This window comes from Aedes albopictus, chromosome 1 (genome assembly GCF_035046485.1).
Source record: "Aedes albopictus strain Foshan chromosome 1, AalbF5, whole genome shotgun sequence".
Lineage (NCBI taxonomy): Eukaryota > Metazoa > Arthropoda > Insecta > Diptera > Culicidae > Aedes > Aedes albopictus.
In genome coordinates, this window is record NC_085136.1 from 224,090,329 (window position 1) to 224,117,354 (window position 27,026).

The window sequence follows — 27,026 nt, forward strand, 5'->3', positions numbered from 1 at the left end:
CAAGAAATTTTACACAGCAAGCCTCATTTGATTTGACGTTCCGTTTCAGCTCCGTACAGTGAAGAGAATTGTCAGACAAAAGAGGCACAAAACAAGCAACAAAGAAGGTGCGACGATTACTCTTTATCCCTACTGGTAACAGATAATGACATGATCTCGAAATTTTTTGTTGCAGACAAAACGGAAGCTGAATTTGTTGCGTACTTTTCAACTCGTGAATAATCAATTATTGCTAACCCAAAGTCGAAACTGTTTGATGATAGAACTTCACCAGAGTTGCAGTGTTTACCGACTCGAAGTTACCGTTCGAAAATCGCAATGCAAGGCTTAAAAATCTCTAAACTCGTGGTGTACGATGTTAATCCCATTATTTTCAAGTTGGGACAAACTTATGTCGTATGGGTTTGTTTGTCGCAACAAATACAGGTTGCGACATTGTCAGTATTGTTGCGCGATGGTTGAATTTTGATTCACTGGCTCCGTACTAGGGGCCGGAATAAAACGACGCTTTTTTATTTCTTGAGCGATTTGTTGCCTGAATTTCCCACGCATCGAGATAGGCCAAGAAATTTCTTGCGATTTGCGCACTACCCATTACGTAATTTGTGAACGGCACCTAAACATTTTTAAAGTGTCAAAAAACACCAACGAATGGAGTAAAAGTGGAATAAACTGTTTCTATTAAGGGATTCGAATTTCTTGTTGAACTTGAACTTTGCTGTGACTTTTATTGAATGTACACAGTTCAAAATTTTAAACATTTTCGAAAAATGGTCTGGACTCTGGATCATCTCAGAACCAAAACATTTTCAAAAACTCACTATCGAAATGCAAGTCTAACAGGGCGATAATGGAGATTATGTATTCGAAGGCGATTCTGGATATCAATACATAAAATCAACATTGCAACGCCTTTTCTACAATGTGGCACTCCAAATTTGTACAATGAGAGGCAAATTCGAACACCAAATAGGTACTAAATCGAAGATCTTCGATACTAGCGTTGGGTGAATATCAACAGTCTAGGTAATTCATCATTGTTAATTTCCTTCTGCATCCGAAAAAAATTACCGAGCGATTCCGCTTTTTCTACTAGCGAAAGTTTTGTTGTTATTACTCCATACTGCCTATAACGGACAGCCGCCGATATTTTTAAATGCCCGTTATATGCAGTATGGAGTAACAACAACAAAACATCCGCTGGAGTTTTAGTAGGAAAAGCGGAATCGGTAAATTTTTCGGATGCAGAAGGGAATTAACAACGATGAACTACCTGTAGTGTTGATATTTTACCCAACGCTAGTATGGAAGATCTTCGATCTAGTACCTACTCCATATGATCGTTCTACAACATTTGGTTTTCAAATTTGCCTTTCATTGTACAGAATTGAAGTGCCACCAGTGCCACATTGCAGCAAAGGCGTTGCAATGTTGATTTTATGCTTTGATATCCAGAATCGCCTTCGAATAAATAATCTCCCTTATCGCCCTGTTAGAGTTGCATTTCGATACGATGAGTTTTTGAAAATGTGTTGGTCGTGAGATACTCCTGGACGCTGGCCATTTTTCGAATATGTTTATAATTTTGAACTGTGTATGATAGCCACAGCTTCACACAGTTCAAGTTCAACTAGAAACTGAAATCCCTCAATAGAAACAGTTTATTTCACTTTTATTCCATTCGTTGGTGTTTTAAATACTTTATTTTAAAAATGCTTATGTGCCGTTCACAAAATACGTAACGCTCTTAAGTAAAGGAAAATATTATCGTGCGTTACGGGCCCTTGTTACGGCCCATACAAAAGATTTAGGATTTTAATATAAAAATGCATTAATACGATGATGGTTGTGGATCAAAAAATTGCATTATGATTCATAATATGTACAACCGAAATCAGTTGCATTATGCATCATATTGCAATTGTTTGGAATAGTACGAAAAGCTAGTACGTTGTGATCCGGCAAGTATAAATCAAATTTCATAGTGCTGATTTACAAAAAGATATTTAAAATCCACTTGCGTCATTTTTGGATATGGGAACTTACGTATTTTCGGCAGTTTTGTTCTCTTCGTCATGGGGGGTTTTTTAGAACTTATTGAACTCAAAGATGGCCTCAAATCCTTCCAAAGTGAGCTGAATGATATGTTTCAGGCATTTTGGCCGACAAACACCCCCTACGACGAAGAGAACAAGCCTGCCGATAATATTGCTGACTGCACCCCAAATTGGACTGACACAATAGTGTGAACACACCTTCAAAGTGTGATTGCAGCGCAGGGTCACGTCGGATCGAGTTGAGGTCTTCGGTGCACTTATTCCTCGTGAATGGAGGAATAAGTGCACCGAAGACGTCGAGACGATCCGAGGCAAATGTGCACTTTTATCACACTTTTTAGGCGTACCAAAAAAAGTGTGATAGTCCAATTTGGGATGTAGTCTGCAATATCCAACGTCACCCTATTAGGTATTCAAAATAAGGCATGTTTAGAAGTACACCACGAATAATACTTTTTATATTTAGAATTATAAGTCAAAATGTTCAATATCCGATGGGCTAGACGTGCTTTGAACAAAGTTTTTCTTAAAAATCAGTGTATAAAAAGTTATTAGAAGAATTAGTTTTTGAGTGTCATCCTAAGTTTGTTTGTTAAAAAAATAATATGTCTTGAACCATAAGAGACAAAAATATGTTTATTGTGACCTGAAATTATGGAAGGACTTGACTTCAAATAAATAGAACTTCAATGCAAATGTACTTTCGACTTTCAAATCAGGATGACAAATTTCCAAAAGTATCAACACGGTACCTTTTTGAAGACTTTCAATCTAATTTAAAAACTTGATTGTCCCAAAAACCGATGTTGAATATTTTATATTGACGACGCACCGGCTGTAGATTATCATTTTCTTTATCATCGCCTCCATCCGTATCCAAACGTTTTACAATTGTATCGTTCATAAGTATACATACTGTTTTTTTTTTAAATATTGTCTGCTGTTTCAAAAATTTTACCACGAAGCAGGTGAAGAAACCCAAACTCTGCAATTTGCGGCTTAAGCCTGGCTTAGCGCTGCTAAGCCACCTCAGAGCACCGCTTAAAATAAGCCACACTTAACGTAAACCGTAGCTTTATTAAACCGGGTTTAGTGGTTAAGCCGAGGTGAAGAAATTGAAAAAAAGTTAAGCCCGGCTTAAAATGTTGCTAAGCCTGGTTTAAAATTTAAGCCCGGGTGAAGAAATCGGCCCTTAATCACTTAACCTAATTTACAGCTCTATTGTCCACTGGGGCACTACGTGAGCAAATTCAATTGACAGCTGCACTTACATTTTGTACAGCGCCCAGATTATATTCTACTTTATCGAACTGGTTGCCTTGCTGCTGCTTTCACTTTTTCTACTTTATACCTAGTAGAATGATGAGCACAAGGATGATGATGGATGGCCGTTGTTCCTTTCCAGTCCGATTGGGGGTTCATTATGAGTAGCAGTTCGCCGATGTCCAGGTATCCAGGTCCTTTTGAGCCATGGGGCTCAGAAGAGGGTCAGTGTCAGTTGCTCTCGGGGGAAAAGCAACTGACGAAAAATTGCAAGTGCCGGGGCTGGGAATCAAACCCATGACCATCCGCATATGAAGCGAACGTGTGACCAACTACGCCACGGGCCCCGGCTAGTCAACATAATTGCCTCATGAATTTAGCCTGTTTTTCATCCAAAACTTGTCCTAGGAATTCTGTTACACATTGCTCCAAATATTGAACGCCGGTGCGAAAATACGGTCAAAAGAATTGCAGCCAATAGTCCGTCAACATGAATGATGGTGAATATGTAATTGAGTGAGTGTTTCCCGTGCGTACGTGTAGCAATCCCGAAGATTCTGACAGATGATGTCTTCAGCATTTACCGGTATCTTCAACATTTTCAGCATTTTATTCCCTTGTAGATCATCAGTTTCAACCCATGGTTGCACTTATTTTTATGATTTTGATGAGTGTCTGTTTTGTTTTCGAGTGGCTTTTCAGTCTAGCGTAAAATCAAGACAAGAGCTACTTGTTTGATTCCGACGTGTCGGCCATTAGATGTATTAGAAATTAGATCGCTAATGGCGCTGTAGCCAATAAATTAATTTATTTGATTTCATACCTCGGATGTATTTATCCATTATTTTTAAATACACATGTTGTTGCGGATGTTTTGTTTTGATTATAAAAATTGATTTGACACTTGTAGGGCCGGTACTGACGCTGTAAGGGCGTGGCAAACTAGATGTTGGTCACACGAACACTCGCGACATTGACATTCTGTGGCTAGTTTTTCTACTTGTCAGCCATTGTCTTGGCTATGAACTCCGGTCACAATTCTCACAAAATATTTTATCATGTCATCCTCAACCATGTCATCCTTCCTTGATACCTTTATTCGTAATCGACGTTTCATGTCTGTAATCCCAAGATGCGGTTCGTGATCAATTCCAGTGTACGCTTCTGTGTAGACTTCATTAGCGCCTATAGTTCCGAATCCCCTTGTGTTGTAGTCTTTCGGTGTCTGGCCATTTTGTCGAATGCCACTTGGCCGAATGTCGTTTAGCCGAACGCCATTTGGCCGAATGCCATTTGGAAGAATGGGTTGTTTGGCCGAATCATGATCACAAGAGTTCATTCAAGGATTAATTGACGTTGAAACTATCAATACTTTATCAAAGATTTTTCCTTTTGTAAATCATAGGCTGTTCTTTCGAGTTATACTGATGTGGGACAATGGCATGGTCACTTAAGTTCATCATTCATTTTTAGGCCAAACGGCACTTGGCCAAATGGTATCCGTATCCGGCCAAATAACCCTACGGCGTTCGGCAAACGGCATTCGGTCAAATTACCCGGAACCCTTTATTTCTTCCACTGATAGCGTAATAGGCCAGCTTTCGATACCAACTAATCTTATTTTTCTTAGGCATTCTTCATCGAAACTTGAACTTTCTGGACGATACACTTAATCCTTTTTTATGCATGTTATTTTTATGCACTTTTAATGTATGCACCTTTTATGCCCTGCATAAAGAGATGGAAAGCTACTTAGAACCAATATTGTTCGGAGGGTCTCAGGTGCGTTATATGGGGTTCGAGGGGGTATCAGGGCAATTTTAGAGGCATTTCAGGAAGTTTCAGAGCGTTTTCTGCGAGATTAAGAAGCATTACGGAAGCGTTTTCGGGGGTTTAGGATGGTCTCAGATGCGTTACATGGGGTCCAAGGGCGTTTCAGAAGGATCTTGGAGGCATTCCGGAAAGATCCAAAGGATTTTCAGTAACCCTATCACAATATCTTTTGGAACGCTCCTGAAAAACCCTATGATTTAAAGGTGTTGTTCTGATACAATCCTGATCTGAAATGCCTCAAAACGCCTCTGAAACCTTCGCCTTTTAAATTATCAAAATCACTATGAAAATGAAATGCATTCAGAATCCCTTTGAACTCCTTTAATAGGCTCCATAAACCCACTGAAACGCACCTGAAACACCCTTGAAACGCCGCTGAAATGCTATAAAACGCCTCTCTTTAAACGCCCTTTAAAAATGTTCCTGAAACACACTAAAACTCTCTGAAATGAATCTGAAATACCTTGGAAAGCTCCTCAGCAGGCTTGTTATTTGCTCCCACAATGTGCCTCAAATGAACGTTTTTGCTCTCCTTATCTTTGTGCGTTCCTACCGAAGTCGTTTGTGCGGGAGCGATGCACAAAGAGAGAACGGGAGCGAGACAAAGAGAAACTTCGAGCCACTTGAATCAACACAAAGTGTAACTTTTTTGTGCCTCATTTTTGAGCAACCCGGTAAGTTGGTGGACTATTTTTATGGCGTTGTTCGCAGTATGAGCTCGCCGATCGGGTGGTATGTCATAATTGCACATATAAATACTTGTGCAATTGTTAATAAATGATTTGTTATCACAAACATATTCATGTTTACTCCCGGCGTACACAAAGTGCCTCAATTTTGAGGAAACGCACTTTTTTGAGCAATCAATCCGCACGTTTTTCGGAGTCACAAGCTACAAGCAGGAAGCTGAAACAAAACGAGAGAAAACGCTCTAGCTTTGAATGCGGGAGCGCGGAGCAGATTTTTTGTTCTCTTGTTTTGCTCTGAGGAGGATTCCATGCCTGCTCCTCAGTAGGTCGACTCCAGAGGCACGGAAAGCCCCTCAAACTCCCTTACAAAGTGTTTTGAAGCTCCTGAGATCCCCTGAATTCCCCAAAATCTTATTGAAACGTCAACAAATCCTGACAGAACGCCTTTAAAAGACTCTACATTCCATGGAACAACCTCCTGAAGCGCCTCTTGGAACCTCCTTTTTAGGCTCTCTGGGAACTTTTTGGAAACCCGTTTAGCCCCACCTCAAATGCCCAGGAGCATGAGCTGTTCTCGTGAACTAGATTTCCTAATTAAAGCCCAAATTTAATTTATGCATAAATTTCTCTCTTTTTATGCCTTTTAAATTTATGCACCCCCAGCCGTGTGCATAAGAAGAGATTCCAGTGTGCAAGTATCTTTACCGAAGACACCAACCCTCTATCTATCCATTGTTTCAAGATACAGTCGTGTTTCATGAAAGGACCCCAAAAAACGTTTTATTCATATATATCGAAAACGCGCAGTTTTAGAAAGTAGCAATGTTCTACAAAGTTATCTTCTTCTTTTTCTTTATGGCTCGACATTCGCATTGGAACTTGGTCTGCCTCTCTTCAACTTAGTGTTCTTGGAGCACTTCCACAATTATTAATTCAAGGGCTTTTTTGCCTGCCATTGCATGAATTTGTACATAGTGTAGCAAGTACAATGATACACTATGCCCAGGGAGTCGAGAAATTTTTCCCGACCGGAACGGGAATCGAACCCGTCGTCTCCGGATTGGCAATTCATAGCCTTATTCACTAGGCTAACTGAAGACCCAAAGTTGTGTAAAACGTCAAAATAAACAACTTTGTAGAAGTGAACCCTAAATGTCATTGCATGAATTTCTTTAAAAGCTCTTTCAGAAGTTTTTCTAGATTTTTTCCAAGAATTTCCACAATAGTTCTTGCAGGAAATTCTCCGGGATTTTTTTTTCTAATAAATATCCAACATTGCCTTAAGAAATCCTTTCAAAAGTAAACTTCAATTGAGGAGAGAACTCTGGCGTTCGATTTGAATAGGTCGAATCTACATAGGACTCACTGCATAAATATGACCTATTTAAATCGAACGCCTGAACTATTTTTTTTTAATTATTATTATTCTGTGTATTTTAACTTAGGCATTCTATTGGCATTCTATTGAGGAACATGTTGCGAAATTTAAAACAAAAATTGATCCTAGGGAGATTTTCTTTAGGTTGCCTTAGGTATTTTTCAAAAGAACATATAGAGAAATTTTCTTAGAAACTCTGAAGAAACACCGAGAAAATAATTGAAGAAACTTTAAAAAAACCTGATTAAAAGTTACTGGAGCTATTTTGAGACTTTCTAGAAGAGCATCTACCTAGTAGTACTTTAGTATTAGAGTAGTACAGTCAAGGCGCCATTCACCGTGGGGGCTCCATTCACCGTGTGCCTTCGAATATTTTTTCATTATTTCCATATTATGATTGAATGATACGACAATTTCTCTTCAATTTCACCAATACAACACTAATGTATTGTTACCATGCCAAAACGCTCATTAGAAACATTTATTGCTGTGTGCATTCAAAATGCAAATATCAAATGCGGGAGCACCAAATGCGGTAAGATTTTCTAACAAGTAACCCGATGTCAGCGGGAGCTTTCGAATCCTAGGGTGGCGGTGATATTGGCTATGGTTGCTACGTTGCCTTTGGTAACATGTGCTACCGCGTTTGAAGCGCATTTGGGCACCGTTTGCATCTTGAACGCACACAGCAATAAAAGTATCATTTTGACACTAAAGTGTGTTTACATGAAGCGGGTTTCTGCTCGTTCACTGCATTCATAGTGAAAAAACGAAAACTGCGCTTAGGTGATTTAAGCGATAAACTAAATGTAGTAACGTTTTTATTCAACCAAGAATCAATTAAGTTCACATATAAGGTATGTATTTTGCATTACCGAAGAAACTTTAACAAGAAAGTACGATTACTCGTACTTTTTAATTGAAACAAAATGGGTACCCTAAAAATCAATGGTCTCCATTCACCGTGCCCCATATTGTCCTATATATCTAGAAAAAATCGAAAATTTGAACATTCGTTTTTCTAATAAAATCTTGCAAGTTATTACTTGAAATGAATTTAAACGAAGAAAATTCCCTTGGCTGGGTTGTTTTGACCATTTTTAAACAAAGTAGAATAAAATTTCGCATACACGGTGAATGGGTCCCTACTACCACGGTGAATGGTGACCTACCACGGAATTAGGCGACCCTACTACCCTTTACTAATTGTACTATATCACCAAATTTTGTGAAAAATTTTCTACTTCTGTGGATATTGCTTTAATTTTAACCTATAATGAAGGCAATTAAAAGCGGCACCAACAATGATTATAAGACTGGTGACAACTGACAGCCCTTATTTGCCCCGAATCCTCTTAAATCCACGGTGAATGGTGCCTTGGCGGTGCCTATTCGAAAAATTTCTTCAGTCTTCTAGAGGAAATCTCTAGAAACTCTAGCAGGATTCCTGAAGAAACACCTAGGAAAAATATTTGCAGGGACTTCTTGGGGTAGGTGAATATCTGTAGAGACTTCGGGAAGAAAACTTGCTGAAAGCAGTAGGAGACATTCATGCATTAAAAACTGGAAGAAATCCTTGCAGGAACGTTTGGAGCAAATGACGGAAGAATTTCCAAAGAAACTGCAGGAGGAATTTCTACTCAAGTAATATTTCAGTCAAAAGGACTAGAAAAGGTTTTTAGAACAACAAGAAAACCTGAAAAGGGGTAATAGGTTTTATTACGGTTGTCAAAGCATCTACAAGATTAATTGGTAATCAAAATGTTACTTGGGTAAAGCAAGCTCTGGAGCAATTGCTGAAAGAACTATCTCAGAAAACTCTGAGTAAACTCCAAAATCCGTTTCTGCAGCAATTCCTGAAGGAACTCTTGGGAGATTTAATGAAGAAACTCTTAGAAGGAACTCTTATGTGAATTCCAGCAAAAAAAAAACTGCAGGAATTACTTAAATGATTCTTAGAGTAATTTGTACAACAACTCCTTATGGAGCTCATACAGTTACGCTTACTTTCATTTCTGAAGCAATTTCTATCACAATACTTGATGGAGGTTCTAGGTAAACGTTTCAATAAGTTCATGGAGGAAAAAATAAAAAAAAAACTATTAGGAACCAGAGCCTAAATGCATTATAGTTTGAATTCGTTTTTCAGATGAATGTACTATGTTGATTGATTGATTGATTTGTCTTTATTAAAGAGACTATGTACTACGTTGCCACACCCTAACAAAAAATTGTTGTAGATTCTATCGAATCTTTGGTGAAATTAAGAACTGCACCAACCATTTTCAACCGAATGCAAAATGAAAATTGTCAATATTACCATACATGTAGTGCTTTTGACTAAAACTATTTTGGCATAGTAATTTTGATCATGTCGACTTGAATGTTCAGCGTGTCTTGGATAAGCACGGTCAAAATACAATCTCAATGGGTTCATTCTGTAGCACTCCCCATACTCTCCTTATACAGGCAGTTATCCACGCAATATCGCCCGCTCCTTCGGGGAACGAGATGATCAACCAACCCAACTCAAAATGACGCCCGCTGTTTTTGTTTTGCTTGAAATGAAACAAATCTACGTTGATCCTTTGACTCGACTCGACAGACAAACGAACGAACGAACGAACGAACGAACGAACGGACGGATGGACGTCTGGGCGGCAACCAACAAACCAACTGAAGCTTCTTGTTCAATTTACGAACATTCAAGAGCCGTGCTGGATTCAAAGAGAATTTCCCACACACCCAATACTAGCAGGACCGGGCCGGGCCGGGCGTCGACATGGGGAAACATAAAAGTAAAAGACCCCACGATTCCCCCGTTTCTAGAGGCTCACTCTCGGGCTATTGCTACACTTCTGTTGCCAAGTGGGATGAAAACACAGAAGAAGGATAAACTCATTGTGCCTCAAATCAAGCGTGATGGGGATGCGTTGGATTTCGGGTTTTTTTTTTCATCTTCTGGTTGCTCATTTCAACCTACGAACATGAAAATAAAAACGACCGACGGTTTTCTGGTGAATGTTATTTCATTATTGCGGTTGGTTCCTTTGTACCCAGTGCAGTTACGAGCTTAGGACTTAAGGCTGTCTAACTGTATTTGCGAGATGTGGATGGATTCTGGGAAGATTTAAATCCATGGATTTGGTTGCATTTTTACAGCTGAAGCTAAATTTGGAAAGTAGAGGTATTTAATCACCACCCACCTTCTACAGGTAGAATAAATGAAATGCTGCAATTTCCATTGGAACATTGGACATAGAAAGAAAAAAAATCACTTCATGAAACGGTTTATCTATAAATTCTGGAGTAATATGATTATGCACTGTATGTATGTTTGTAGATTAGATTGCATTTAGAATGATACAAACAAAAAATAGAATTAAAGGATACGGCCAGAATTTGAAACATTGGTCTTTAAGGTACAAAACAGAAATGGTAATCATTCTATTATCAGACTGAAAATTCGACCCGACGCCTGACGAAAATTTTGTAGTAAATTTTTATCAATATACACTTTTTAGAGTTGCGACATTTCTTTGATTATTTTCAATAATTCCAACTATCTGATTTTTAAAGCACATCGATTCAGTCATTTATCTTCATCAAAAACGATATATTTTCCTCAGAATGTATACCAAGCCAATCAAGCAATAAATTCGAATTGACACATAAACTCCTCTGATTGGAATAGGCGCACTAAAATAACCAACGGAAATTGAACAACGAATTCTAACCACATCAAATCTGTGAACCAAGCCAATTCCGAACCATAAAGCTGAAACCCAAAATCCAATGCCAAGCGCAAAAAAAAAGGTGGGAGTGAAATTGACGGGTGAAAGCGATAATTATCACACATCGCCAGCCACGCCACATCAAGGATCAGCCTCCTCGAGGACGACATTGCCTGGGTGGTGCTGGCTGCGACTTGGCTGACGGTCTAACAACCGTAGCCAGTCTGTCCTCTTGGGAATCGTGTCTCTCCGGTTGCGATGAGGTGTGGGTCGTGTCGTGTCGTCCGAAGCCGGTTGATGATGACATCAGAAGCTATCTAGACTAGAGAAGAGAGAGATAGAGAATCGGTACGGCACCTAGGTGGAGTTTATAGGTGGTTGGCTATTTAGGTGAAAACGAGAACAAATGAGGGACGTCCCAAATCCAATTCAATCCCATCCATCGGAACGTGATCCGGCTGCTGCTGGTGCTGCTGCCGTATACCGGGTGGGCCGAGGTGACCGATGAACGTAACCAGGATGGGATTTAAGACAACGGATTTAAGAAAATTCACAAAAAAGTGTTGAAAACAATATTTAAGCAGAATTGATTTAGAGTAATATTTAAGTAAATGTCATTTCACAGTTACGAAAAGACTGTGTCGACGCGCTTAGTATCATACAAGCGTATCTACAGTGATCGATTTCCCTTAGTCGATTTTCTCTTATGATTATCCCAGAAAAATATGATCAAAGTTTTGATAATGTCTTGGGGTCGCTGAGTGGGCGTCTTTCTCGCTCCGTTTAATACGTAGTGTAGATATGAAACAGAAACCTCAAAAGTGACGATGCTAAGCAAGTTGATGTCACTCTGTTGAACCTCTTTTTCCTGGGAAGGGGCATAGATATTAGACTGGGTTAACAAAGTCGATTTTTCGGAACAAGCCTTTTTCGATTCATTTTAGCGTCCAAAGTAACTGTGCAAAATTTGGAAGCGATTGGTTGCGTCCCCGTATTCCGCATTGCGATTGAAATTTATATGGAAAACGTGCTTTTTTGCATTTTTCTCATCAATTGAAATTTTTCGTCTAAAACAATCTAACCAATTACGGGTTTGATTCCCGCCCCGGGCGATGAAATTTTTCATGAGAATAGTTTTTTCTCCGAATTCACTGGTGTCCGTGTCTAGTATTAAGTATCGTTCAGTCTGTACAGCCTCTGGCTGAAGACGGTGTCCGTGTCTTTTTTTATTCAACCGGCCATATTGAAAACAACGCAAAGCAAAGAAAACGTTTGACAGACGGTTTTGAAAAAAAAAAACAGCTGTTCGCGCGCAGAGCCTACGATTCCTCACCTTTCGCTGCCAGTAGTTTTTCACATAAATAGGAACGATCTCACCAACTCTTTCCCGTAACAGTCGTGAAGAAGATGAGGTGATCTCGGTCTCTAGTAGCAACGTATGTCATACTAACTTTCCTTTCCTTCCTCAATGACCGTAAGGACGTGGCCGGCGCCGTTATTGACTTGATAAAATGCACTCCCAAGCTCCGTTTGTTAATTCCTTGTGCAATTCCGATTGTTCTGGTCAATCACGGAGTAGCAACTACGAATTGGCTTCTTTAGCGGTGTTGAGATAATTCCAAATTTTGAATCTGCATGCGAAACTGAGCCGAAATTCAAATGTTCATGAGTTTTGATGCCCGGGAACCTATTTAAAAATCAATTTGAAGTTTGTATGGGAGCGATTTGTCGAATCACCCCTCGTCGCATTTTGTACTGGGTGGAGCTGTCAAACAGTTACCCAGCTGTCAAAAGATGATTTCAAAAAATCTCTTTGAAATTGATTTTAGGTATCAAAACAAAGTTCTAAAAATCTGAAAAAAATCATTGTGGCTCAGAAAAAGGTGCTCTTTCGTATAAAATAAAAACCCAATTGTACGGTCATCTATGCTCATGATCATGCTAAATTGGAACGATCTCACATTTTTTCCAATTGCAACGTCCGGCAAGCATAAGAAATCTCACTCGCTCACCCTAACGCCGGCAATGTACAAAAGCAAAAGAACATCAACTACCAAAAAACCTCTAGCTCGTCGAGATGTCGAGATCCCCATATTTCTATGAACAAGGTCGATTTTTTGAACGGTAGTATATTTTTCTTACGTTATTCGCATAAAAGTCCTATAAGTCATTTTGGCCACCTTTCATTTTAGCGGTATGGTGTCTTCGGCGAAGTTGTTCGGCTATTTATGCTAAAAAAAGTTTGCCGAACACGTCAAATTTCCAAAGCCTACTGTTCTTGAGATATTAGTCGTTTTATAAAATACCTACTTAAAATCGAGTTTTTTAATTAAATTACGTTTGTAAACAAATTTAATGTCCGTTTTCGAGTTATAATAATGAAAAATACTAAAATAAAACATATATCAAAGAAATTAGTTGGAAAAAAAAACAAAATACGCAATGATTTTTTATAGAAAGTTCCTGAAAATCACGCAAAATGTATATAGGACGTTCTTGCAGTCGGGCAAGTTCGGGCAAGTGTTTTCATCGGCGATCACCTAAAAAATACATAAGCTTTCATGTAAATTTTTTTCACCGACATGATATTTGATGATTTTTTAAAAATAGCTTTCAAAGTTTACTGTTTTGTGTGAATTAGTTCAACATTTTTGCAGATATATTACCATGTTGCATGATGCCAAGTAAACCATGAGTAGTATAAATGCAATCTAGTCACAGGTTTAGTTATTTTTAAGCTTCAAACAAATTGTTAATCAGATCGCCATTTTCCCACCCATACATAGGAAATATGTAGTTTGGAATCCCATTTGATCTCCGCTGCCGTTCATAACTATTTGCTACTACAGATGCAATGGAAGATCTAAAATACAATACATACCTAAGAGAACTGTCATACTTGGGTTTCTGACGTCGCCATATGCCCGGCGAAGTTACAGAATGGGCAATAGAAGTCGAAAGAATTCGCTTGGCTGGGGGAAAGGTCCGGTGAATGGACATTCTACTGCATCATCCATTTGCATTAAAGTTTGCCAGCCGAATCGGCCCTAAACAATTTAATGAATTCTGATACTTTTACTCTAAGTTGTTGTGTAAGTATTTCTGGAATAATAATAATTAAAGTTGGAATGGAATAATAATTAAAGTTTGAATTACTTTAGTGATTTTTTGAAGAATATTATTGCAGAACTGCAGCAGAAGTTTCAGGCAAGATGTTTCTTGTGAACGGCACAGCAGTTCCTTCTCTAAAACTGATCTGCACCATTTGTCCTGTCGACTACTATCCACGTACCCGATGGTGCTATTGACTGCGTCATTGATGGCTACTTTTACTGTACTCCAGCTGTCCTCTTGAGGAAACCTATAAAGCTCGCCCTCGTCTGGCAACTGGAAAATTCTAGAAAAAAAAACTTCGCCGATAGTACCTCTAGAAGTATCACTGGAAACTTCTACATTACGAACTCCAGGGATTTCGCAGTTAACTTTTCTAGAAATACCACCGGGGTTTAGGTATTCTAGATGTTCCACAGAGAATTCCCCCAGAAGTAAATATATCCAGGAGTTATACCAGCAATGCAGGGAGCTCTTCAAGCAGGGTATTTTCAAGGCAGTGATAGTTTCTCACAAAATTCTTGTGAAAGTTTCTTTGGGGATTGGGCCTCAGGAAATTCATCTTAAGAGTTCCTCAAGGGCATTTCTTCGCCAAGTATTCCAGAAGTTTCTCCAAGAATTTCACTAGGTCCTTTGTGATCTAGTCTAGAAAATCCATGGACAGTTTTTCCGTTAGTTCCTCCAAAAATTCTTTCCGGAATTGCTCCGGGAAATCTTCCAATAATCAGCAGAGACGAAACTAGAAGCTCCTCCAAAAACTCTTTCAGAAGTTCCTCCGGCGATTTTTTCCGAACGTTCCTTCAGAAACGGTACCAGAAATTTAATTCAAAATGCATCCTCCGAAAATAGTTCGAACTCTTCAAGTAGTTCCTCCGAAGATTTTCCAGTGAACCCCCCGGGCAAATGAAGAGAAGTTTCTTTGGAAATTCTTTCAGAAATTCCTCTGAAAATTTCTGCAGGAGTTTCTCAGTAAATTCCTGCAAAAGCTCCTCGGAATTTTTTTTTTCGGAGTTCGCACGAAAATCTCTTAAGGTGTTTTTACGAGAATTCTACCACAAGTTTCTGTGGGATTTTTTTCAGGAGTTCCTCTGGAACTTCAAACAGGAGACCTCTCTCTCTCTCTCTCTCTCTCTCTCTCTCTCTCTCTCTTCTTGGCGTAACGTCCTCACTGGGACAAAGCCTGCTTCTCAGCTTAGTGTTCTATGAGCACTTCCACAGTTATTAACTGAGAGCTTCCTCTGCCAATGACCATTTTGCATGCGTATATCGTGTGGCAGGCACGAAGATACTCTATGCCCAAGGAAGTCAAGGAAATTTCCTTTACGAAAAGATCCTGGACCGACCGGGAATCGAACCCGTCACCCTCAGCATGGTCATGCTGAATACCCGTGCGTTTACCGCCTCGGCTATATGGGCCCTCTAGGAGACCTCTAGTTGTTTTTTTTTTCAGTATTTTCTCAAGCAGGTCCTCCTGAGGATTTTCTAGGAGTTTTCTCGGGAAGTTTTCCATTAGTTTTCTATCAAAATTGCTCCAAGATTTCCTTTGAAAATTTCTCCAAAATGCCAGAATTTCGTCTGCAACTCCTCCAGTAATTCTTGCGCGCGTTTCTCCGGAAGGATAATCAAAAGTTTCTCGGAAAATTTTCACTTTTTAGTGCTTTCGGAAGTAACTCTAAGAGCATCGGATGGAAATGCAAACTTTCCAACGGAGGCACTCCCAAAACTTCCTCCCTAAGCTTCTTTGGAAATATATATTATTTAAGCATTACTGTTGTAACCCCTTGTTTTTTTTTTTTAAAGCATGCGAAATTTCTTTCAGCAGAACTCTGACGGAAAGTATCTAACAAAAATATTGGTGAAACCATTAGCAGTATTGTTTTACAATTTAGAATTTAGGAATATTGCTAATATTATTTCTATCAGTATTCCTGAAGACGAAATGCATAGCTTTTTTATGACATTCTGTGAAACATTTTCTTCTGAGTTCCAGGAGCAACAGCCATTGATGCTACAAATTGCACGATTTTTACAGCACACGTCCAATGAGGCTTGCAAATTGCATAACTATGACGAATGCTCAAAAATTCGAGTTTTGCAACCAGTTGCATACAACAAATTTTAGAATGTCAAAAACTATTGACTTGCGTATGAATTTTCATAGCAGTATCATCGTGTTTCTACATGCTTGAATGGGATAAATTGCTAAAGAAACATGTTCCCCTTTTCGTTCCTTAGTTCTTCTACTTCAATAGAGATCTAGGAAGAGAATCTCCTAATATAATGTTTTCATTTTTCTCTAAATATCTACCTACAAGAACTTCCTCAGAGTTTTCTTTGAAAAACATCTTTAAAAAATCTAAAACTTACACTCGGCAATATCATAAAGAGCTATCTCATAGATTTCTCCAATGTGTTGTTCAGAAATTCTTCCAGTATGCTGGAAAGTCTCTTTTTTATGGTTTTCATTAAATATTCCGTCGGAAATTGGAAATTGATTGACCGCCCGTAGATGCTACCCCTGTATCGCCAGACCAGATACACTTACATAAGGAACCAATGAGATAGCTGCTTGGGACCAACAGGCAGCTTCAGTGTGTGAGTATTCACGATCTTCTATTTTAAAACGCGAGTGGCGCCTGTTACGTCAAGTTGTCGGTCAATCAATGTGAGGATGGGGAGGGAAGTGATGTTTGCAATCGCTTGTTGCCAACAGACCGCGCGCCGCGGATTTTACTGTAGCTGCACAAGTTCGTGCGTACGTCGGAGTGTTGTTGGGAAGTAGAGCTGAGCTACTTCGAAATAAAGAGATGGCCTCACATTTTCATAATTATACTCATACCTCTGTCGACCAATGTCGACTAACAAAAAAAAATCCTAACTACATCTATGCTAATTAGACTGTCCCAAAAAAAATCGATGTTCGAAAAGTCAAGGTGCTCAACCCTTAAATGAAAGATATGCATATTTGAAGCATTTTTGTAGAACATTTCGATTTTCTAAAAAAACATTTAGAGGTTCCGCTAGGGCGATTTTTGAAAAATGGCCTTTTTTATGAAAAGTCTCAAAAAAATCATTTTTTCGTAATATATTTTTCAACTTCTGAGTTTTTTTCAATGTTTTTGTATTTTTCTATGGACCTCTAGGCATTCTTGAAGGGAATAAGTTTTTGAAATATTGTATTTATATTAACGGCAGAACCGTTTTTGTGCTGATAAAAAGACTATTTTTTCGAGAGTTTTTCATCTAAATTTGAGAAAAAAAAAATACATGCACGATTTTTTATTTTCAATTTTGAAAGTTTAATCTGAAAGTACTATTTGTATGCGTCATTTCTCTAAAAATGATTTAAAATATCTTGTCTAGAAGCTGAGATATTAGGATTTTAAAAAATGAACAATATTTCAAATTTTTGCAAAACTTTGTATATTTGGAATATTGTAAGGCTTTTGTAACACTCCAATGTACGTATATCAATACAAGCTTTTCTTGTTGTATGGTCAAGCTAGTTTAAACATGGATCTTTTATTCTGGGCTGGTTGGCAGCAGATTCATGGAGAGCTTTTATCTGAATAACTACAAATATGACGGGTATCGTGGTTGCTGGTAGCAACGCATTTAGTTCGAGATTATACGTCGTGGATTTCCAACTACTGCGCCCATTTTTCCTGAATAGGAACGACCATTCCATGCAGAGAATATAACATAGATAAATTCAATAAAAAATCATAGTTAAGTCATGATTTTTACTGAAGACTTGAACTTGAAATGTAATGGACAATTCGGTATGAAAGCAACGGGGGTGCATAGTTAATCGGACAAACGCCGACAAATTGCCAACTTTGAGATGGTTTAACTCTACCTCCTCCTCTTCTTGGCGTAACGTCCTCACTGGGACAAAGCCTGCTTCTCAGCTTAGTGTTCTATGAGCACTTCCACAGTTTTTAACTGAGAGCTTCCTCTGCCAATGACCATTTTGCATGTGTATATCGTGTGGCAGGCACGAAGATACTCTATGTCCAAGGAAGTCAAGGAAATTTCCTTTACGAAAAGATCCTGGACCGACTGGGAATCGAACCCGTCACCCTCAGCATGGTCATGCTGAATACCCGTGCGTTTACCGCCTCGGCTATATGGGCCCTGGTTTAACTCTAGGTTTAACTATATTTCCTTTGATGAATTAAACACAAATTTTGATACGAAACCGACACGATGAAGAATTTTGCATAAAAGAAATATAAAACATTTCTGATCACATGTGTGGGCGTAAGTGCAAAACTGATCAAACAGCAACACACGTGTAAATCAAGAGGCCGCCGTTGTCCAATTACTTTGACACATTTTGGTTGCCCTATCGTGACTAAGCTTGTGATCAGACACGATTTGTATTTCGTATATGCAAAATTCGGCATAGTTGCGATATCGTGTCAAAATATTAGCTTAATTCATAAAAAAAATAAACGTTTAGCAATCATAAGATCGCGTATTTCCTCGAAAGCCTAATATTGTCTATTATTTTCTAAGTTTTTTAAAATCAGTTCTGTCTTAACTTAGATGTTTTTTTATTGATTTCATCACTATTATGTTATCTCTGCATGGAATGGTTTTTGCTATTTCAGAAAAGAGGTGTAATTGTCGAGAATTCCACGACATATTGTATGTTGCTTTCATAAAAAAACGCGCTGCCAACTTCCAGTCAGCATTTCCGAATCATCGCAACGAATCAAGCACCACCTCTGCTGCTGTTAGTGAGATCGGAGAAACGTCAGACTCCCGCCTGCTGATTGGCTGCGACGACTCTGGCGATGGTTTCATCCGCGACGGATTCAAATCGTCGCGTTCGATAAGGGGGGAAACCGTCAATAACATCGAAATTAATGCGTTGCTACATGTCATTGTTGTAGTTATTCAGATAAAAGCTCTTCATGAATCTATTGCCAATCACCCCAGAATAAAAGATCCATGTTTAAACTAGCTTGACCATCCAATAAGCAAAGCCGTATTTTTAAGCATAACTTCTTTTATTATACGTACATTGGAGTGTCACAAAGACCTTACAATATTCCAAATATACAAAGTTTTGCATAAATTTGAAATATTGTCCATTTACTAAAATCCCAATATCCCAGCTTCTAGACAAGATATTTTAAATCTTTTATTTAGAGAAATGACGCATACAAATAGTACTATCAGATAAAACTTTCAAAATTGAAAATAAAAAATCGTGCATGTATTTTTTTCTCAAATTTAGATGAACAATTATCAAAAAATAGTCCTTTTATCAGCACAAAAACGGTTCTGCCGTTAATATAAATACAATATTTCAAAAACTTATCCCCTTCAAGAATGCCTAGAGGTCCATATAAAAATACAAAAATATTGGAAAAATTCAGAAGTTGAAAAATATATTACGAAAAAATGATTTTTTTGAGACTTTTTATAAAAAAAGAGAGCTATTTTTCAAAAATCGCCCTAGCGGAACCTCTAAATGATTTTTTAGAAAATCGAAATGTTCTACAAAAATGTTTCAAATATGCATATCTTTCATCTAAGGGTTGAGCACCTTGACTCTTCGAACATCGATTTTTTTTTGGGACAGCCTAATGCTAATACGTATCCTAAACATGTTTGGTATCGTCTGTATAAAACCGTTTTAAGGTTAGTGTTTTTTAATGAGGGATCGCCAGTGTTTAGAAAAATAATTGTAAATAAACCACATAGGTAATTTCTTCAGGATACGCCTCTGGTTCATGACATTTGAAGACTTAGAAGAAAAAGAAACGCAACTGAAACGTTGTCGCACATAATGGTGACCAAATTGAACAAGAATGTGCAATTAGCTGAAACACGACAATTTCGGCAATTTTCGACCTGTACCCGTCGTCGTTGAATGACCCATTTCTACTTAATCTAGAATGTACATTTGCTGCAGATGCAATTCTGATCCTCGACCCACGTTTTTAAATGCCGTTATGGCAGCGCTTGTGCCTACAAACGTGCACTGATAATGACATTTGCCGCTGTTTCTGCCAATCTATTGTACACGTTCTCTAATCTGTTTCAATTCCATCATTGCAATATCCACTAACGAGACGTTTCTTTAGGATAGTTTATCTTTCTCTAAACCTATAGATAAATATAGAACATTATCGACCAAACTGACAGGATTTCCCCTTCGCTTGCCACACACGGTGCGGATTATCCCACCTTTCCGACGAAAAAGCGCCAATTTCCGGCCATTGTCATCACCTTCCGTTCGCGGCTCCTTTATTGCTTTGATTGGACGCCAAGCAAAACAAAAGAACCGAAAAGTTGGATAATTAAAACTCCATTCCTAGCGTGATTTCGCTAAGCGTAGCCCATTTCTCCGAATTAATGGTTATTCCCTGTCTTTCTCTCCCCACTCTCATTGCAGTATAACATAAAGAAAAAGGAGGAAGTGGTCGAACAGGCACCCCAGGAGGAACCCAACCCGCTGATGCGGAAAAAGAAAACGCCCGAAGAGCTGGCGGCCGAGGCGGAACAGGAGGATCTGGACGACTTCACAAGTAAGTATTTCGGCTGGGTGCGTCGAATGGCGTGCTGGAAGTGAACCAGACAATCAGATGAAAAAAAAAAACTCTTCAAACAATGCTCAATCGAAATGAATGCACACCATCATACGGATACCGATTGATATTGACTTAATGGACTTTGATGAAATTACCTCCCACGAATGGAAATCAATGACAATACCTTAGAACCCCTCTCCCCCACCACGTGATCAAGCATCAACCGTAATAGTTTTTTCTTTGTTTGACTTAGTTTCATTTGTGTTCAACTTTGATAAACTGCACCCAATAAAGCATTCGATTTTCTGCATTTATAATTTCCGTTTTAGTTTTTTTTTCTACAAGCATCGAAAAGTCCTGTTCTCTCCTCGTTTAATGCATCATCATTATTTTGCTAGTGCTTATATAGAGAGTGCTATTATAGAGATATAGTTGCTTGAAAGAAAATGCAACTCTTTAAAGCTTTCCAACGTTGACTTCCCCGACAGATATTATAGAACGGAATAGCATCAGCCGTAGATTAGAACCAATCGTAGTGGAAGAGTTATATTTACAAAGCAGAAGTTCACCGCAACAACTGGTTGTACCTACGTACAACATCTCGTCTTCCGATTAATCCGTTAAATGTGTGAAACTGCTACAAGACGCCTGCGAGCTCCAGGAATTCTACCAGGAATTACTCCAGAAGTTTTCATGAGAATTCCTCGTGAATATATCTAGAAATTACACCAGAAACATCAGAAACTCTTCAAGCAGTTTCGCTGGTATGCTGTTTTCAGTGTTCCACCCAAGATTACTCTTAAACTTCCATCAGGAATTTCTATGGATATTCTTCTGAGAGTTCCACCGGGGACGAATATTGTTGTCAAGAATTCCTTCCATCGGAAATACTTCTTGGGGCTCCGCCAGGAATTTATTTAGAAGTTCCAGCAAGAGTTCCAATGAAAAATGAAAGTTCCGTCTAGAATTTCCCTTGAAGTTTCACTGGAAATTCTTATATCAGATTCTATAGGGGTTCCGCCAGGAATTCACAGAAACTTCTTCTATATCTTGTACATACTTTTCGAACCCTCTAAGCAGAATACCCTCTTCGTATGAGTGTAATCAATTTGTATCTTTTAATTCCGCTCTATTTTGCTTGCTACGCGTATACGCGTATTTCGACTACCACTTGTAGTCGAACATCTTCCTCAGTGGGTAACTGAATGGAAAGTGGATAAGGAATTCCTACAGTAGTTTTCCGCGAATTGTTTCAGCAATTCCCATGGAAATTCTTCCAGGTGTTTTAACTTGAAATTTACCAGAGATTTCAACAGCAATTCCATCTGAAACTGTTCTAGGAGTTCAATCGGTAATTTCTCTACAAGTTTCACCGAAAATTCCAGAAGATCCGCTGGTAATTTCTTTGGGAGGTCCTTGCGAGAATGCTCTAGGAGTTCACCGGGAATCCTCGTAAGAGTTCTACGGGAAGTTCTTCCTGCGAGAATACTAATATTGCCAGCGGGTATTCTTGAAGTTCAACTGGGAATTCCTATAAAAGATTCGCCGGGGATTTCTCTACGAGTTCGAACAGGAGTTTCTCCGGGAAGTCCACCATATGTTACAATGGTTGTATCTTTAGCAGCTCCGCTGAGCATTTTTCAGAAGCTCCTTCAGGAATTCTCCTAGATGGTCCTTCGTTATGTCTTCCAGATATTCTTTCGGAAGTTCTTCCAGAGAATCGCTCAACAATTTTTTTAACAAGTTCCTCAAGCATTTGCTCTAAGAAAATTTCCAGTAATTCTTCCTAAAGGTCTTTCGGCAATTCTTCCAGAGGATCTACCGAAATTCCTCCCACAAACTTTTTTTTTGAGTATTGTTCCATGCAGTTCGAGTATTTTTCGGTACGTCTCCCGCATTTTTTTTTTTTTTTTTTGATAAGATCTTTCGAGCATTCTTCCAAAAGCTCATTCTTACAGAAGTTCCTGGATTATGTCTTCCACGAGTTCCTTCAGATATTCTTCTGCTTCTTCCGGTAGCTACACTCAAAATTCTTCCTTAAGTTTCTTTGGGTATTATTTCGACAATTTCTTCGGCAATTATTCCAAAATCTAGAAGATTCTTCCAGAATTTGAAAAAATAATCCTCTGTGGTCTGTTCTATAAAATCCATCGACAATTTTTTATTCGTGAATTATTCTTGAAGTTCCTCCAGGAATTGGTCCAGAACATTTTGCAGGAATTCCTCTGGAAACAGAATCAACAATTCCTTTGAAATTTTTTTCAGGAGTTCCTCAGAAAATTCTTTCGGAAGCTTCACCACGAAATATTCCAGAAGTTGCTTCAGAAATTCTTCCAAAAGTTCCTCTCAGAATTCTATTAAAAGTTCTTCCTGAGGTTTTTCGAGCTATTCTTTTAAAAACTTCCTTCGAATTCTACCAGCTATTCCGCAGGAAATTCCCTCATGAATTTCTCTAGAAAATCTTTCAGAAGTTCCTCCAGAAATCCGTCTGGAACATTCTCCCAAGCATTATTGATGGTGGAGCAGTCTGGAACTCCTCCAGTAAGAATCCGGAATTCTTCCGGAAATACCTCAGGATTTTTTACTTGAAAATTGCTTCGAAAATTCTTTTGGAAGCTCCACGGGTATTCTTTCAGAAGTTTATTCGGTGATTATTCCAGAATCTAGAAGTTTCTTCAAGAACTTGGCCAAAGTTCCTATGTGACCTAATCTATAATATCCATAGGCATTTTTTTTTCTTCTAGAAGTTCCTTCAGGAACTGTCCCAGGAACTGATCAGAGAAATTTTCCATAAATTCCTCCGGGAATTGAATTAGCAATTCCTTCGAGACTTGTTCCAGGAGTTCCTTCGAAAATTCACTTGGAAACTCCTCCGGGGACTTTTAAAGAAATTGCTTAAGAAATAGGGGAAATTACCTATTCTCGGCCGTTTTATTCACTTCGTCTTTGGGGGTTTTTTGAAACCTATTGAACTCAGAGTTGGTCTCAAATCCTTCCCAACTAAGCTGAATTGTATGGCCAAGTTTCAGGCAATTTAGCTGACAAAAAACCCCCATGACGAAGAGAACAAACCTGCCGATAATACCCATTGTCACCCTACTTCCAGAAATTCCTCGCAGAATTCAAACAAAAGTTCCTCGTGGAATTCTTGCACAAGTTTCTCGAGCTATGCTTTCAAAAACTTCTCCGAACTTCCTTCGAGTTCTTCCAGCTGTTCCGCCGAAAGTTTCTACTAGAATTCCGTAAAGAACTCCTGAAGGAACTTTTCCAGAAGCTTCTCTGAGATTTCTTACAGGAGTTCCTCTGGATATATACACAGGAGTTTTTTCTATCTAGGGGCTCTTATCCTGGACTTTTCTCGGAGTGGTTTCTCAGAAATCTTTCAACTACTTTTCACCAAATTTTTTCCAAGAGCTCCTTCGGAAATGCCTCTAGAAGTGCTTCCTGGAATTCCGTCTGGAACTCCTCCAGTAATTCATGTGTGCGTTTCTTCGGAAAGTCTTTCAGAAAGTTTCTCACCATATTTTCCCAAGAGTCCTTTCGGAATTCCTCTAAAATGGAAATTCGAAACTTTCATCGGAGGCGCGCCCAAAAAATTCCCCTATAGTCATTTCGGAGATTTTTTTTGTTTATATTAACGTGTATTTTAACTTAAATGCTAATTCTACACTTAATCTTCTTTCGGAGATAATTTCAGTTATTAATTCAACAAATCGTTACGACACGAATGCACAATTGTGTAAAGTGTCGATAGTAAATAACAAATCGTTAGGAATGCATTGAAGTATTTCGTCCAATAAATTTTCCAAAATTCCCTGCAATTCTCCCCACACCTATTAGGTTTGAGGTTCTGTAACATCTATTACGCTAAAGAAATCACGAGTGGCAGAAAAAAAAAACTCGAAGAAACTTGTAGGTGAATTCCTAAAGGAACTTTCGAAGCAAATGTCTGTTTGTTTGCAACTCTTGTAGGAAGACCAGGAACATTTTCCTGTAGATCTCCTGCTGAGAATCCTGAAGCAATTTCTGATAGAAAACTTTAAAAGAATTCTCGAAGACTTTTTTTTGGAAGAACTACTGGAGAAGTTTCAGGAGGAACTCTCGGAGGTATATTTTTTTTTTCTTGAAGAAACACACAGAGGAAATCAAGTACTCCGGAGTAACTCCAGGAGAAATTCCCCGTGGAACTTTTGAAAATAATTCTCGAAGATGCTTCTTTTAGAATGTTTGTGGACGCTCTTGGATGAACTTTCGGAAAAACTTGTGAAGAAATCTCCGGAAGGATACCTGGCAGAATTCCTGGAGGATCTACCAGATGAATCCCCATAGGGACTGCTTGGAGAGATTCCACCACATGGAATTCTTTGGACAATTCACGGAGGAAATTTCCAGCGTAGTTCCTGGAGAAGTTTTGGTGAAACTCTTAGATGAAGATTTAGAGCAGTGGTCACCAAGCTGCGGCCCGCGGGTCGCATGCGGTCCTCGAGAAGGTTTAGTGCGGCCCGCGAACTGATTTTGAAATATATCCCAAGCAGCACCTGCAACATCATGCAGAATGTGGCTTTCTATGCTTTGGTCTAAAATAGTTGCAATAAAAGCACACGCAACTTAAATCTTGTCAGTTGAGTTGCATTTATACTCCGAATATCGTTAAGTTGCAGTTTTGTTTCATAGGAATTACAAAAAACATCGTATTTGACATAGATTTATGGAGGCGGAGCTAACATATTCCTCACAAGTGACAATACAGTCAGCTTGCATTAAATGTGCTATGTAACACACATGAAACATCTAACTGTGGTTTGTTTGTTCAGATTAGGTTCCAAATGTGTTACAGAAAACTTGTGCGTCTTTTCATTTTGACAGCTTTCTAACTTGTGACAAAGAAGATACAATGAAGTAACGCGTAACTTCAGTAGCTTTTTTGGTGCGTTGAGCAGCAAATCTCTCACAGAGCTTCTGGTGTAGTATGTTAGGAGAGTGGTTAATACTCCTGGTGTCCATGGTTCGAGTCTGGACATTTTTTTTTCTTTTTTTTTTATCAATCCCCCTAGCTCAAGTTACATAACGATTTAGAATTTGCGCTTTTTGCGTTTCAAAGGAGAAGCAATTATGTTATGTTGTCCTTAATACAAACACTAAATAAATTGCACTGATGTTGCTGGTACTGGCTTTGAAACAAGTCGTGTTGCTTGGGATGTATTAGATAGGTTGCAAAAACTAAAAGCAAACTTTTTTTATCAAAGCCCTTTTAAGAGGTAAAGATTTAATTCCCTACCAAAGATACCAATAATCAAAAAGCTATTTTAAATCAGTAGAGTTCACTTTGATAATCATTTTATATGCAAAACATAATGACTTTTTCATTTTGACTCTGAAACGTAATTCTGTAGAATATAAAGGATGCTTTGAATGTCGAAGTTAAACCCTGTAACTCTATTAAAATTTGATCAAACTAAATTCACAAATGCCTTGCGGCCCGCAGCCTTCTTGTAAATTTCAATTGTGGCCCGCGCAGACAGTAAGCCTGAGGACCACTGATTTAGAGGAACTCTTGGAGAAATTTCCAGAGGACCTTTGTAAGAATTCTCGGAGAAACTTATGTAGGATCATATTGATATATGCTGTGAAAGTAAAACAACCAATGCATTGATTGCATTTCTATAGGATAATACTTGGGAAGAAATTCCCGGAGGAGCTCGTGAGAAAATATGCAAAATCATGAAGAATCAACTTAAAAAATGAAGAATCTTCTGAAGAAATTCTCTAGCACTTCTGAAGGAACTCTCGAAGGAACAGATGGTTTTTTTTAAGAGATTTGCAGCCCGAAGTATACCTTTAAACCTTGAAGGAGTGGAGCGGACCTGGTGTGATGGTTAGAACACTTGACTATCACGCTGAGGACCTGGGATCGAATCCCACTCCCGACAAACTCACAAAATGTGGGTTCTTCCTTCGGAAGGGAAATAAAGCGTGGGTCCCGAGATGAACTAGCCTAGGGCTAAAAATCTCGTTAATACAGATAAAAAAAAAACCTTGAAGGAACTGGCTGAAGACATTCCTGGAGACTGCAGACAAAATTTCCGAAAGTATTTTGAGCTCCTTGAAATTTGTTAGCTTGGGGCTCTTGATGGAATTTCCGAAGGAACTACTAGTAGAACTATCGAAAGAACTATTGAAGACTATTGAAACTCTCGCAGGAAATTGCGGAAGAACCTCTGTAGTATTTTTCTTAGGATTTTTTGAAAAAAATCTTGAAGGAATTTCTGAAAGAATTTCAAGAAAATAGTCCTGGAGAAGCTTAAGAAAAGGAACTCCTGGAGAAATTCCTGGAGAAACTTCTCGACATATTACCAATTTAAACCCGGAAAAGGAATCATCAAGGGAAGTTTTGGAAGGTTATCCGTATCAAA

General features: G+C 38.6%; 1 protein-coding gene across 7 annotated transcripts in view; it reads left to right on the forward strand.

Annotated features, from left to right (window-relative positions):
• LOC109430375 (complexin) overlaps positions 1 to 27,026 on the forward strand; it is a 596,174-nt gene that overhangs the window by 556,115 nt on the left and 13,033 nt on the right. For all 7 annotated transcript variants that reach the window (XM_062846307.1, XM_062846308.1, XM_062846309.1 and 4 more), the window contains one exon: positions 20,478 to 20,610. In XM_062846307.1, the coding sequence (XP_062702291.1) occupies positions 20,478 to 20,610 (133 nt within the window). The remainder of the gene's footprint in view (positions 1 to 20,477; positions 20,611 to 27,026) is intronic.